The sequence below is a fragment of the Equus quagga genome, chromosome 2 (genome assembly GCF_021613505.1).
Source record: "Equus quagga isolate Etosha38 chromosome 2, UCLA_HA_Equagga_1.0, whole genome shotgun sequence".
Classification (NCBI taxonomy): Eukaryota; Metazoa; Chordata; class Mammalia; order Perissodactyla; family Equidae; genus Equus; species Equus quagga.
This window is the reverse complement of record NC_060268.1, coordinates 26,063,628-26,079,042: the sequence shown is the minus strand read 5'-3', so window position 1 is coordinate 26,079,042 and position 15,415 is coordinate 26,063,628. Positions and strand designations below refer to the sequence as shown.

The window sequence follows — 15,415 nt, the reverse complement described above, 5'->3', positions numbered from 1 at the left end:
GATATTTGTTTTGACCAAGTCATGATAAAACCAGAAAGAAAACTCTCAAACGTCTGCAGTTCATCCAAGTGTACCCTGTGAATTATCAGAGATCCCACTGTCCAACAGAAACACTGCTTTCTAAATATATGTTCCAAGATAATGAGATCAATAGTGAACCTCCAAAAGATCTCTTGGGAAGACCCTCTGCCTCCGTCCCCACCTTTTCCTCAGTTACAACTCTGCAGAGTGCTTCAATCCTTCACCTCACAGCGTAGGTTCCTACACGAACTAACAGCATTTTCCACCTCCCGGTGTACTGTTCCTCTCTGCCTTCCCTGAGACATAGAACCCCTGACTGTTAGAGCTCTGGGTAGCATTGAGTAGTCTGTCCTTCAACGGTGAGACAATTTTGGAAGAATCTATCATCATTGGTAAAACATGTGGATACAAGTTGCCTGCTATTCTGCACCACCTCACAAGATGGCAGTGCTCTATTTTGAATGACTCCCATGGGTGATTGAGTGCACTAGGTGTGTTCCTCAAAAGTTGTATATAAACTGGATTTCTATCTTATCACCCTCCCCCACCCTTAATCCTCAAGATTTGTACAGAGGTAAAAGTGAAAAACAAAAATCACAGTTCCAACTCTTGTTGCCCACTGTAAAAATCATCCTATCCTCAGCAATTTACAGTCTACACGCCCTAAAATTTTCCCATGCACAATACCTGTTAAAGACTTCATCTCCAAGGTATTAAATACACACCCAGACATGAGTGCCTCCCTTATGGCTTGCTCTAAATAGTAAAAAAAAAAAAATTAGCATTTATGTAGTGGGTAAAGGAAGTCTATTATTTTATCTGTATTCCAATCTGTTTCAAATATTTCATAATGTTAGATGTTTCGTTCATGCATGGTAGGGAGGTGGCCTTGCAGAGGGTCCCCCCAGGAGGAAACAACGCGGTGCTCACAGCAGCTGAGGCCTGTGCCTTGTGAGAATTGCCACATACAGGCTGAATGCAATGCCCTGTCCATGACAAACTGGGACATGGCTTTTAGTGGCCAAGCTATCACTCTTGGCTACAACTCATAAGGATAAAATGGGCCCTTTTCTCCCTTAGCAGATGGCGGTGTAAACAGTCATGAGTTTTGACCCGTGAATCCCACTGAATTTTTCCTAAGGAGAAAATCCTCTGAGATAAACAACAATAAGAAACATGAAACTTGAGGCGCTGTATCCCAAATTGTAGAGCAACTTAAATATTCAGACATAGAATTGAGCCATCAACTTGTTAGAGGATGTTTAAGCTCTAAAATATAAAGATTATAAAGTGATATAACAAGTGTTCATAGTGTAATATTAGGTTAGAGAAACATAATGCCATCTCCCTCTTCCTCTAGTGTCCTTAGTCTGACTCCTGCTAATCAACTGTGTTGTTTTCTTTAAGCTTCCCTCTAGACAATTACGTTTCTTATTCAACAAGGTTTTTACGACTTTCCTCACCACCTCCCTCTTTTTGTCCTTGTCTGACACACCTGGGTCCAGAATATCCCATATCTCTTCACAGCATCACCTGGAAGTCCTCAGGAGATATGCTCAAAATATAAAGTACTTATTTTTACAAACTCCCACTGGCCTGAGCTTGTATCTCAAAACACATGTGTCTGGCACTGTGATGGAAACGCGTCTCTCACGCCCCAAACCCCATTGGAGAGTTTGAGCACTTTTCCTTGCACTAGTGAGAGCTGCACAAGGGAAGTATTTACAAATCCCGATACTGCCTACTTCAGGTGGATAAGGAGCCAAATCCTGAGATGCCATAAAGGGATCTTGATCAAGACTCCTAAGTGACTACACCAAAAGGAAAGCCTGCTGAGACCCATTCCCAGCCATCCTGCACGTAGTAGATATTCAACAAAGGGTACTTAGAACCAGTTAGCTCTTTAACAATAACTATATTGTACCTAATGGGCTTTTTCCACAAACTCCATTCCAGGCATTGATGCCACTTACAACACAGGTATCCATGACCAGCAGATCCTCCTACCCACAGCTGGTCAGACCAAAAGTGCTCCTCTCACCTTTCTGGACTCAAGGAAACTACTCTGTCTTAGACTGTAACCTCTTCCTTTCTGTTTTTCTTTTTATTTTCTTTTTTTTTTTCCCTTTACTTTGATGGGTCTATACTTTCAAAGGAAAATATTTTCTTAATTTCTTTTTTAAATTTTATTTTATTGCGGTCATAATAGTTTATCAGATTGTGAAATTTCAGTTGTACATTATTATTTGTCAGTCACCATATACATGTGCCACTTTGCCCCTTATGCCGACCCCCAACCCCCTTCCCCTCTGATAACCACTAATGTGTTCTCTTTGTCCATGAATGTGTTATCTTCCACATATGACTGAAATCATACGGTGTTTGTCCTTCTCTTTCTGGTTTATTTTACTTAACATAATACCCTCAAGTTCCATCCATGTTGCTGCAAATGGTAAGATTTTGTCTTTTTTATGGCTGAGTAGTATTTCATTATGTTTATACACCACATCTTCTTTATCCATTCATCAGTCAATGGGCACTTGGGTTGCTTCCACGTCTTGACTATTGTGAATAACGCTTCAAAGAACGTAAGGGTGCATAAATCTCTTTGAATTGTTGATTTCAAATTCTTTGGACAAATACTCAGTAGTGGGATAGCTGTGTCATACGGTATTTCTATTTTTGATTTTTTGAGGAGTCTCCATACTGTTTTCCATAGTGGCTGCACCAGTTTGCATTCCCACCAGCAGTGTATAAGGGTTCCTTCTTTTCCACATCCTTGCAAACATTTGTTGTTTTTGTCTTAGTAATTATAGCCATTCTAACAGGTGTCAGGTGATATTTCATTGTAGTTTTGATTTGCATTTCCCTGATGATTAACAATGTTGAACATCTTTCACGTGCCTGTTGGCGATCTGTTTATCTCAGTGGAAGACTTTTTTATTTGCTTGTTTATCTGTTTGTTTTTTCAAGAAGAGCTGTGAGGCACAAAGAGAGGCTATTAAGTCCTCCCACAGCTGGCCCAAGCTTGCTCAGGGATATGAAGAGCTTACAGTTTAGACACCAGAGGCTTAGCTGTCCTGGAGGAGGTGATGCAGCTGGAAGGGGGACAGTTTCTTTTTCACTTTCCTGTTCCTACTGTGACAAGAACCAAACACAGCTTACATCTCAAAAGAGTAACCTCTCACCAAAATAAATACTATAATTCTAACTGCAAGACTAATGTCTGTTTGCTGTAAAAGAAAAAAAGTGAGTTAAAGGAACATCTATAACCTTAACCTACAGAAATTACCACTGTTAACTGCCTGGCATTTACACTTTCCATTTCACCTGTGTTTATGAACATGAAAAAATAAGTCTAGAGAGACGTGGGGAATTCACATTATTTCAAAGAATAAGTGTTTCTTAAAGTCACTGCAAAAGGAGGTATTTCTGTCCTTTCAAAAATGTCTCTTTACATAGTTAAATTGAGCTCCTCCCATTTCTGACCTGTGAGTCATGGTAAGAATCCTCCAGATATCCTCTCCCAGTGACTTGGTTACGAGACAGTATCAGTAAGCATCCACGGAATAATATAAGTTCATTAAGGAGGAATCCAGAAGAAACGATGAATATTAAAATTGTCTTAACCTCACTTCTGGCACTGATCCTTCCAGGTAACTGAGTCCAGTCCTGCAGGCTGAGCTGCCCTCCTGGATGAGGCAGCTAGAATGACACTTGGCTGACATGTGTTTTATGTTGCAGGCCCTGGGAGGGCAGATTGGATCAGACCCCGGGAGACAGAACTGTCTGGAACAGAGGGGAAGACTGTGAACCTCCTGTGTAATTATGGTACTTCATCTAGAGGCTTAGTTGATCTCTACTGGTATCGACAGTATCCAAACCAGGCGCTGGAATACATTCTCTACAGAGGGTGGGGGTACTCTGGAAAAGGAGATGCCAGTTTTGCCACAGAAAGGTTTTATTCAAAGACTACAGCAAATTCAACAGATTTGTACATCGGAAATCTGGAGCCTGCAGATACTGCCGTGTATTATTGTGCGCTGAGAGGCACAAAGAGACCATCACATAGGGCAGCTGTACAAGAATACCAGTGCACTGGAGGAAGGAGAATGTGGCACACATAACCACAATGATTTTTTTTTTTTTTTTGCAGGATATGTTATGGTAATTAGGAGATAACGGATCAGGAAAATTCTGCTTTAACTATACAATAGCTATTTAATTTTGGGCAAACAGCTTAAGCTTTTGGAATTTTCACTTCCTGAAATAAAAGATAATAACTCTGTTTTATAAGTAGTTATGAGATACGGCTTTAACACTTGGGTTAAATGTCTGGCATGTCCTATGTGCTCAGCAAATGGTAGCGATCTTTTTTCTCTTTCTCAATAGCTACTTTAGCCTCAAAGGTCCTTTCTATCAACAACTGAGCAACTCTTTTACACCACACTTGTAAATAATAATAATAATTAAAGCCCCCAAATCACACATCCAGGACGCAGAGAGGGCTTCTTCACCCAGGGACCCCTGGTCACCATGCCAGGCATTGAACAGGCATTGAAGTGTTTGCTCAGCAAGTCCAACCATTAGAGGACAAAGACACCCTGAGGCACTCATTCCTGAGCTCATGGCCGCAGGCAGTTGGGCATTTCTCGTGATGTGAACAGGAAGAGGGGCTAGTTCTTCATAAGACTAAAGGGAAGAGGAAGCGGTTCGGCATTAGGTGGTGAGTGAGGAGAGAGAAATGGTTTGGATGACTATTACCATGGTCTTGTGTCAGCTTTTACCTTTCCAGGTGGAGATGAGTGGCCATGAGAGGTGGGTGGATTCCTCAGACCGACTTCTTGAGCCAGAGGGTGCCTACCACCTACTGCAATGATCAAGCCACACTAAATGACTACTACTGTCCAATCTGGATCTGTGCAAAGCCTAGTGTCTCTGTTCTGATGTTGGATGGAGTCTAAAGAGGAAGGTTTAGAGCCTTATTCAATACAAAGTCTGCAGCAGAACCAGCACCTTATGGCTTCCAGGCTTCTGCATTGTTGGTGAAGCCTGCACCAACCCCACTGCCTGCTGAATATCAGGACTAGCCATTAAGAGGGCCTTGGAAATAAGATGGAAAATCAGATGTTTAACAATGTTTTCTTTTAGAAAAATTAATTCTGGTGAAAAAAAAAAAAAGCTTGAAAAATCCTGTGCTTAGAAAATAATTTTCAAAGACGTGTTTAAAGCTAACTTTTTAAAAAATTGAACGAGGGAAGATGGTTGTTTGCAACGGTATAAAATAAGTGAAGGAGAGTAATATGTAACCTGTTTTACCTTCAGTTTGTGCAAAATGTTCTTTTCATACCCTTTTGGTAGCAATACAGTGCACTGGTACAAGCCTTCACATAGTGAATGACTTGGAAAGCAATTTTAAGATTCATTAAACAGTGCCCTGGGTCTTTCCTCCTTTCTTTGACTGGGGAGCACTAGCTTTTGGTTCACTGCCCCCCTAACTCCTCTTCCTTAGTTCTTCTCCCAGACTCACTGATAGAGCCTCTACTGAAATATTCTTTGTGTCTCAAACTCATCCTTGATATGAGCAAATAAGAAAGTGCCACATTCAGCTCTTTTCTCTTTTCTCTGTAGCAGACCCAATCAGTGAAAGGTTGAACTGATTGTACTAAAAACTCAGAAATCTCCATTGACATCTCATGGGAAACATCTCCAGTTTCAAAGAAGGAAGATTAGGTAAATCTACATCCTCATATTGAGTTTTGTCTTACAATTGTTTAAAGACACTTATGCATATATTTAAGCTAATTTAATCTATACATGCAAGAGATGAATACCTTGCCATTTTTAAAAAGTTGGAACCTCACAGATAAAGCTTAAGTCCACTCTGCCCAAGCCTTCATCTGGTCTCTTTTCCAGAGGTAAATGCTGCTTTGCATTTGTAATATATGTTTAGGCCTTTTATCATAATTAATATGGACACACATGTATGCATGTGCTCATGGAAAATATATATATTATTTTGTGGCATCTTTACATAAATGTTAACACACTATATTTTACTCAGCAATTTCCTTTTATTTCATTCAACAAATGAACTTAAAGACTAGCCATGTTGATAGATAGAGATCATCTTATTCAGGCAAAGTAAATCATTGTATCGATATTCTATATTTCATTTAATAAAATTAATAGTGACAATACTCTGTCTATACAGTAGAGAAGCAAGGCTCAGAAAAATTTACTTACCAATGTCACACAACTAATAAGTGGCAGAATGGAGCACAAAGTAAGTCTCCTGGCTTTAATTAGAATGTTCTTCTAACTTCAAACTAGGTTTTCCTTGTGTCTCATTTCCAACAAACTTAGTGACCAAGAGGAAAGCTTTCTTCACAGAAACCTAATTTCCCAAGTAATTCTGAGTATATGGATTCTTATATAAATTACCTCTCATTTGGCCTTGTTCTTATGGTTATTGGGCAAAATAGACAGCAAAAACCCCTCTCCCACATATTTGAAAACTTTCCAACAATGCAACACTAAGGTCAATATTGCCAATTTTTTCCTTCACTCCTTTCTCTCCAACCAAAGAAGCATATCTCTGTTCCTGCTGAGAGCAGGAATATTATGAGACTCTGAACTGGCAGAGCATGTCAGGTTCTTGTGGCAAAAAGAAAAAAGGCAGGAGAAAGACAGCAGAGATAAGAGAAGGCACACTAGCCTACATTCCCACCTTTTATTGAAGCAATTTTCCACGAATTTCCTGTGAGTTTAATGCATCTGTCTAGATTCTAAACCAACTTGCCTGAACCTACCCCTGACTCCAGAGACCTGCCACTTGGTAGGGGGTCCTGGCAGCTAGAGGCTGTGGATTGGTCCACGTGTGGGCTTGGTGAGGAGGAAGAGTTTGCACCTGAGGCTGATCGCTCCTTCCAGGAAACTTCTGGTGGAGGGCTCTGTAGCCCATGAAAAAACCACTAACACACTATCAAGAGAAAGCAAGCATTTGGATCTCTGCCAACACTGAGATGGCCAGGTGGAGATAAGAAGCAACAGAGAGGGGAAGACACCTCTCCACAACACGGGATTATTCATAGAGGAAGAGCAGTCTGAACAACCAAGGAGACAAGGCCACTCAGCTCAGGAGAAAGTGAAAGGAGAGTTCTTTATTCTCTCCCACCTCTCTGCTCAACCTCTGAAAGGTAAAGAGGAATGAAGTGTGAAATAGTACCATCCACATGTCGCTGGAGCCCCTGGAGCCTTCCTGCTGGGAGGAGGTGGGAGGCAGAGCTTTGACTCTAAAATGGCAATTAAGGTTCAAAATGAAAATGAATGAACAAATAGTTAGAACAAAACTGCTTTAATAACTAAAAGAAAGAAAAGAATACTTGTTTCCCACTGGAAAAGAGAGGTTTGACAAAGCGGAGTATTAGCAAATACTGAGGAAAATTAAAATCATTTCATGTTTATACCCCACGACTTGGAACATTCCCATCAAACCAGTAGTATTTGGTTCCCCTCTGGATTTTACTATACTCCACTTACTGGCTTAACCCTGTGCCTATTGTTTTGTTTAGCGTAAGTTTTCATGTTATAAAAAATAAAATCCAATTTTAACATTCTTTTGTCAAAATATAGCTGGCAATTCCAAGATATCGGTTCTTGCTTATTCATTTTGTCTGTTTCAGACAAATGGGACTCTGATTGGAGTCACATTGGAAAGTTTGACATTTTAGGACAGTATGTTTTTCTACATAGGAATGTTATATTCTTGTCCATTTATTCAGGTTTTATTTTAGTCCTTTAAAAGTAAGTTTTGTTTGTCTGTTTCTATAAAATTTGGGAAAATGAAAAGAGTCATTGAATAAGTGGAGAGCTGACATCTGGTCTTCTGTGTCTGTTTCTCTCTCTGAACAGGGAAAAGACCCAACAGGAGCAGAGCAGAAGCCCCGCCCACAAAGGCCCAAAAGGGAGAGGAGAGAGGTTCTTGTTTTTAACTGCGGTTACACACCCATTGGTTTTTATATCCCAGAGAGAATGCTAGGAAAGACCTTGTCCTTGTAGTTTTCAGCATTTCAGAGATCAAGCAGAAAGCAGGAGTAAGAGGCCCAATCATTAAGAAGAATTTGGGTCTCTGCAGGTCAGAGACTCAGCCACTAACTTCTGCCCTAAAATCATGGGAACCCCCGGCACCTTCAGTCTGTACACAACCCCACAAGAGGGTCCATTTCACTTCCACTTCTAATCAGCACAAAATGATGTTTTTCATAATTCATTTCTAAGGCTTTTTTGTTTCCACTTCTCTACACACTTTGTTAGGCAATATAAAAATAATTTAGGCATAACGCTTGCACACAAAGAGCTTACTATCTAACAGACATGAGAATCTCTCACTAGATTTAAACTTTATGAAGACATCAATTTTTTCGTACCGATAAGCACTCACTGAACCATGGTGGTATAAATGAATGATTGGCTATATTTACACCACGTGTAAAGGCCAAGTTATAGCCAATGGTCAGAATTTATACAGAGACAAATTTCAGCTCACTATAAGGAAGGACTAGCAATTAGAGGTTTTCCAAAGCAAAACAGACTCCTTTCAGGTGTAAAGTATTCCTCATTATAGGAAATATTCAAAGAGAAATGGAATGTCCAATTTCCAGTGGTATTTCAGAAAGGATTACAAAATGATCTGATTTTTCACCAAACTAAGAATTTTAAGTTTTGAATGGAGAAAGTGCCATAAAAGAACTGAATAATCAAAGAGCTTGTAAAATTCACCATGGATTAAAAAAATCACTTCCAGATCCATGGAAATTGGATGTTGAATTTGTACTTGAAGCCTGTGTAGGATTTTAAATAACAGCAATGGTCAGAGAAGACGTTCCAGGCAGGATAAACTTAGTAAGGGCAAAGATCAAGAAACAATAAGCCATTTACAATAAGGGTTTAGGAAATTAAAAGTTTTTAAATGGGACTGAAAGGGACCATTTTTATTGGGTAGTACTGTGAGATGATACAGAATGTTAGCGTGAGGCAATTTTTAGTGCATATAGCCCAGAATTGGATTTCCTTCCCGACAATGAGAAAACGTCATGACATTATCCATCTTCACTTATAAGCAACATTCAGAAATTTCTTGAAATTGTTTTTCAGAACGAGCTATTAATCTAAATTTAAACTGCTAAATAATGTCAAATACTTACTTTTATAAGCACATTTCTAAATGTATGGAAATACTGGATTTCCATAGTAATTGATTTCATGAACAGATAAATTTCCTTTTCCCTAAGCAATTCAATGACAAACTAATAGCCCATATTACAGGAAAGGAAAAATCTAAACACTTTCCAAAATACGTTGCAATTTTACAATCACTTTCCAGCATGAGTTTTGCTTGGGGGTAGGGGGTACCAATAGCTTCTCTGCATTCAGTAACCTCATCAAGGACAAACTTCTAAATCAAATGCAGACCAAACAAATAAGACAGAGCTACATTCTGCTTTGCTTTGCACTTTTTTCTCTTCCTTGTCTGGCTGCAAAAAATCTTGCATGCGGGCCGGGCCAGTGGCGCAGCAGTTAAGTTCACACACTCCGCTTCAGCAGCCTGGAGTTCACCTGTTTGGATCCGAATGTGGACCTACACACTGCTTGTCAAGCCATACTGTGGCAGGTGTCCCACGTATAAAGTAGAGGAAGATGGGCATGGATGTTAGCTCAGGGCCAGTCTTCCTTAGAAAAAAGAGGAGAATTGGTGGCAGATGTTAGCTCAGGGCTAATCTTCCTCAAAAAGAAAAAAAATAGCTATTGAAAAACTTTGTATGATTTTTATTGAAAATAACTGAATTTATGTGAGATTTTACCCTCCTCAGAACCTGTGCTGGTGTGGCTTAAATAAGTTCCCATCTACTTCCCTGCTCCGCAGGGCACTGAGTTGTCATAAGGACAAGCCAGGCAGACAGTCCTTAGACATTAAGGCTAATTTCTAATTTACCCCCCTGTGTCTTTCTTTTATCATCTCAAACATGTTTAGTGTCTAATTTGGTTTACTCTTAGAAAAGCACAGTTTGGTAGACATAAAACAGAATGCTTCTTCAGGCAGCAATATGCTAAGCTTTTAGGGATCTTCTAGCTCCATTTCTCTATTAATTGGTGCAGGTTTTGAGAATCAAGAAAGCGCATAAAAAGTAGACCGACACTATAATAAAACTGGAAGAGTTATTCTGCCTTTTGGTGATTTAGTCTTATTTCCACATCATTCAGAAAGAAAAAGACATTCTTTAAAACTAGGAACTGAGAAGAATGAGGAAGAGAAATCTATTTTATCAAATAAAAACTTTCTGTAACATTATTCAGTGATAGATAAAGAGAGAGATGTGGAAATTTCCAAAGTTCATACTTCTTATTTTCACCAAATATCTGTGATCCATCCAGGAAATGCAACCAATAGAATTAGAATAATCCCACTCACCATTGTCCCCGCCAAGGGAAGTCTTTCTTGGTGCAGAATGTTGGGTAATACTGTAGACTCATTTAGGATCTTGAATAGTGGAAAAGACCAAAAACAATTTGGGAGAAAGAGAGGAGAAACAGGATTAGGCCGTGGACAGAGAAGGGCGCCTTCAAGGTTTGCTTTAATCTATCATTAAAATTGAAATTTGAAAGAGTTATTAGAAAAGGCTCACAGCATCTCAAAACCAGAAACCATTTCAGAAAAGAGGGTGAGCACAAAGATGCAAAAAACAAATGAGTATAACGGCTTTGCAGACAGCTTCCTTCAAGTGGACATCTGTGGTTTTCATGCTTTTTCTGCGGCGTAGAGCTGCCGTCTTATTGTGAGTTGAGAAGTTATTCACTGGACAGCTTTGGGAGCATCAGTCACATCTTAGTCTAAGAGACAGAGAAAGACAACACTGAGATATGAAGAAAGACAGATTTCTGAGAGCATCAGCGGACGGAGCCTGTAGATCCAGCTCTGCCTAGAGCTGCAAAGATCAAAAGACTGTCTTTGGGGAACAAGCCAACATGAGTTGAGATTCTGTCATTGTCAACCAGTAGATCCATAATTAATACAGCCAAAGGTGAGGGGAGATTTTTGGTTTTGTACTATTTCATGAGCTGAATTCATGGTGCATAGAAGTATTTTTTAGTCAAAATAATTAGAGTTATGTAAAGGCAGATAATCAAATGTACGTTATATGAATTTCCAATTCGAAAAATACTAAAAACATCCACAACTCTGCCACATAGACAAGCACTCATTATTTTTACATGTTTCTCTCTTCTTTACATTTTTGTACATTGTTACATCATATTTTAGGAAAAATTTTATGTTCTTTTATTAACAGCCTCATTTTTATCATTAAAAACATTGCATTCATAATTTGAGTTGATTATCTGCCATTCTACACCATAGAGCTTCCACACTTTATAATTTTCCTGGTTTTGGATATTTTGATTATTTCCAATTTTTAATCATCTTAAATAGCATTACGGCAAACATCTTAAACATAAATTTGAATTTCAGTTTCTCATCACGTCACTAGGACAGCATCCTAGAATTGGAATTAGTGGTTCAGTGGGTAAAAAGAGTTTACAGTCTTTTTGTTCCTTGTCTCTCTTAATAATAAAACTCTTTTAAAAATTTTTCTAAATTCACTTTCTCCACTCCCTAACCTCTTTCTTACTTGAACCCATTCCAGTCGGATTTCATCCCCACCATTTCATTGAAATCACTCTTGCTGAGGTCACCAATGAGTTTCATATCAACAAATCCAGTGACCCATTACCATTCCTTATCTCATTGAATCTCCCAGAAGAATGCGGCATTATGGCTACTCTCTCCTGGAAACCCATCTCTGCCTGAATTCTGACTCCAAATTCTCCTGCTTTGCTTCTACCTCACAAACCACTCCTGCTCAGTCTCCTTTTCTAGATCCTCCTCCTCTTGCTGACCTCTACATGTCATGCTGTCTCAGGATTCAGTTCTCAAACATATTCTTTGTCTACATTCATTCTCTTCAAATGATAGTGAAGAGCGTCAGGACATGCCACCCCAAGATATGTCACTTTGGCATATTGATTATTTTGAACTGAAGTCACTTGAAAAACAGGCCCTTCTTGCACTCTGACACCCCCCACCACCACTGCCTCTTTTTCTTTCTGAAAGCAGGAGATGAAACCCCTCACTGAAAGATGCCCTCCCTATTCTAGAAAAGAAACATTCTGACCACCAGAGATGGGAGTTGAGGTTGAAAGAAGTCTGTGCAAACACACCTTGTTAAAGTAATTCTTACCTTCCTTTAACCTACCCATATGTTTTAGTTACTTTTTCACAGTTGCTACTCTCTGTTAATCTAACATATAAGCATTTAGGCCTTACCACTTCTTTGGGTCTTCATTTTAATAGGAGGGCTCCCATGTACATACAAAAATTATTAAATAAAATCTGTATGCTTTTCTGCTGTTAATCAGTTTTACATCATCTTAATTTTCTGGCCACCTGGAGACCCTGAGAGAAAAGAAGTAAAACTTTATCTCCCCTACAATCTCATCTAGAAATATGGATTTAATTACAATTTATACATTGATGACTCACAAATTTACATCTCTATCCTAGCCCTCTCCATTTTAAGCCAGGCTCACATATACTATAATCTACCTAACATCTAACCTGGATGTTTAGTTGGCATCTAATATTTAACATGTCCAAAACCGAATGTTTGACTCCCTCCTGTAGGTTCTTCCCTCACTCTTCTCCATCTCAAAAAAAAAAAAGACAATATAATTCACCCAGTTACTGGAACCAAAAGTCTTGGAGTTTTCTTTAACTCTTCTCTTTTTCCCATATCCCACGTTGTCAAACAAATAGGCCACAAAGATTTATCTTCTGTCAGAAAAAGTCTGACTTCATTTTTCAATTCAAATAATGATGTTACATAATGGGTTCCAGTGATAAGCATTCATTTCTGAATTCAAATTCTAAGACAATAGATAGATAAAGAGACAGAGAGAGAAAATAATAGATAGATAGAGGCAAGGAATCTTGACTTGAGCTTGTTGCCTAGTTGAAATACTTCCCTGTCTTGCAACAGTTCTTGCTCAGCTGGTAAGGACTCTCCTTCAGAAGCCAGGAGCCAATGAATTGTGTCCATGTTGGGTACCCTCGAGATTTTAGCATTCTGGGGCAATGCACTATAGTAAGACTCAGGATGGTTGACATGTATGCTCTTTTTTTTTAAAGGAATTGTAAGGGTGGAAAGGGAAATGGGAAAGAAGAAGCAGCATGGCATCTGGACCTCTAGCATGTTCTAGAGCAGATCAGTTCTAGGGGAAAAAATTCTAATTTGCATATAAATATAAAAATATAATTGGATTCTATTAGAATAATCTATCCCTGCAGAACACTTGGAAACTCTTCAGTTAATTCCAAGAGTACAGGAGCCCCAGTTTGAAGACTGCTGGTCTAAAATGGGACACTGTCAAAATCACATTTGTCACCTCATGTCCAGAAGAGATCCAAGTTACTACAACATACTTACTGATTTGAGATGCTGCTCTTATCATATACTAAATTGCTATATATGATTGGGCTTAATTATTGATTTGCTACTGAATTTAATTGACCTGCATGCCTAGGCTTAATTTGCACTTAAGAATTTTCCTTCTTTTCTCTTTCTTTTTACTTTTATGAAATAGAAAATGGGCTCTTTTTGTCCACATTTTCTTTTAACTGTTTTTTTGTTTTTGCATATAAATGGTACGAATGCTGTTTTTAAATTACTGTTTGTATTATAACTTGTCTTTTGGTAGTGGTTTTTCTTCTCTTTCAGATTTTCTGATATATAATTATTTCATCTCCAAACATGCAGATGATATTTTACCTCTTTCTTTCCAATTCTTACGCGTCTAATTGTTTTTCTCCGGGCCGACTGCACTATCTCGGAGTTCCCACACAATGCTGACTAGTGGTAAAGGTAGCGGACGTCTTTGTCTTCCCCCTAACTTTCACAGGAAAGCTTCCAGTATTTCTGCATAAGTAGGTGCTGGGTTAGGGTTATGGCATATGCATTTTTTATGTTAAGGAATTTACTTATTCCTATTTTTTTAGTGTTTTTAATATGAACATGTGTTGTATTTTGTCACATGCCTTTCCTGCATCGATGTGGATGATCACATGATGTTTCTTCTTAACCCTTGCGCCAGTTATTAAGCTACTCACTCTTAACTGCAGAGACTTCGCTCCCATACTTTGCTCCTGTTGCAGTAAATGCTGATGCCAGTCACGCACTGCCACCTACAGTTAGTTAACTTTATATTTGTTTTTCTAGTCTCCTCAGCTGCATAATTAGCATATTCTATTTTGTACATTTTATTAAACATCCTCACGGGGTTAAGTTGAATGAACTTTAGGTACAGACACTCAGCATGTATTGTTGACCTGCCACAACCCCTGTCTATCATTGCTCAGGAAAATCATTAATCACCTTTAACAAGATACATGCCTGCTGGTACTTACCTGGAATGTTGACATCACCATACCTGAGACAGGAGAGAAGAAAATTCCAAGGGAGACTCACGTAATATTCCAAACAATGGGAACGACTCCGTCTATTCTTCCCAGATTAAAATTCTGTTCTTTGGGAACATTCCTGGTAAGTGTCTGCACTGGTAGAAAGAAAATCTTAGGAAGACACTTAGAAGTTTTGCAAGCATTTCTGTGGTTCCAGAGGATGTGATCTGACAGTGCTCTGGTTGGGAAAAAATCTGATCCTGTTCCCAGAAAGCACACCAATTTACAAATAGCCAGATTCTCCAGTGACCACCCCACGTGTATGTTGTTTTCTTCTCAAGCAGAAATGAGAGGACAGGGGAAGGCAGAGCACAGTTCACCTCCGTCCCTGCTCCCTAGGAGGGAGCTAACTCCGATCTGAGGTACAGCCGCACTGCACTTCAGGAAAATGCTAGAAAAAGCAGTCTCCCTATTTACATAATTTCATACATGAAGAAGAATGGAAGACTACTATCCACAATTAACATCAAAGATCATAGCTCTTTACTCATCACAGACTCAGCCACTTGCCTCAGGCCCGCAATAAGAAAGGAAGGAAGGGAAGGATGGGGAGAGGTTGGCCAAGGACAGGGCTTTATCCAGGGAATGTAGCTGAGAAAATGTGGGTCAGTGGTAGGTTCCTAGAATCTGCAAGTGAGGAGTGGTTGCAAAGCATAGAAGAGAACTTTCTTCCTTAACTTCTCCTCTTCTTGATCCCTAATCCTTACTGTAAATATGAGACCATAAAACACAGTCTCAGATAACTAAGATGTAAAATACAAGAAATTACCCAAGTCTGCACAGGCGCCTGGATCTAAATATAAGAAACACAGTTTTTTGCAA

General features: G+C 39.1%; 1 gene segment (V, D, J or C); it reads left to right on the top strand.

The window, feature by feature from the left end:
- Positions 1 to 3,628: 3,628 nt before the first annotated feature.
- On the top strand, positions 3,629 to 4,148 carry LOC124235006 (T cell receptor alpha variable 9-2-like). The segment is given in 2 exon segments: positions 3,629 to 3,677; positions 3,766 to 4,148. Coding segments are annotated over 2 exon segments (432 nt in total).
- The last annotated feature ends 11,267 nt before the right edge of the window (positions 4,149 to 15,415 follow it).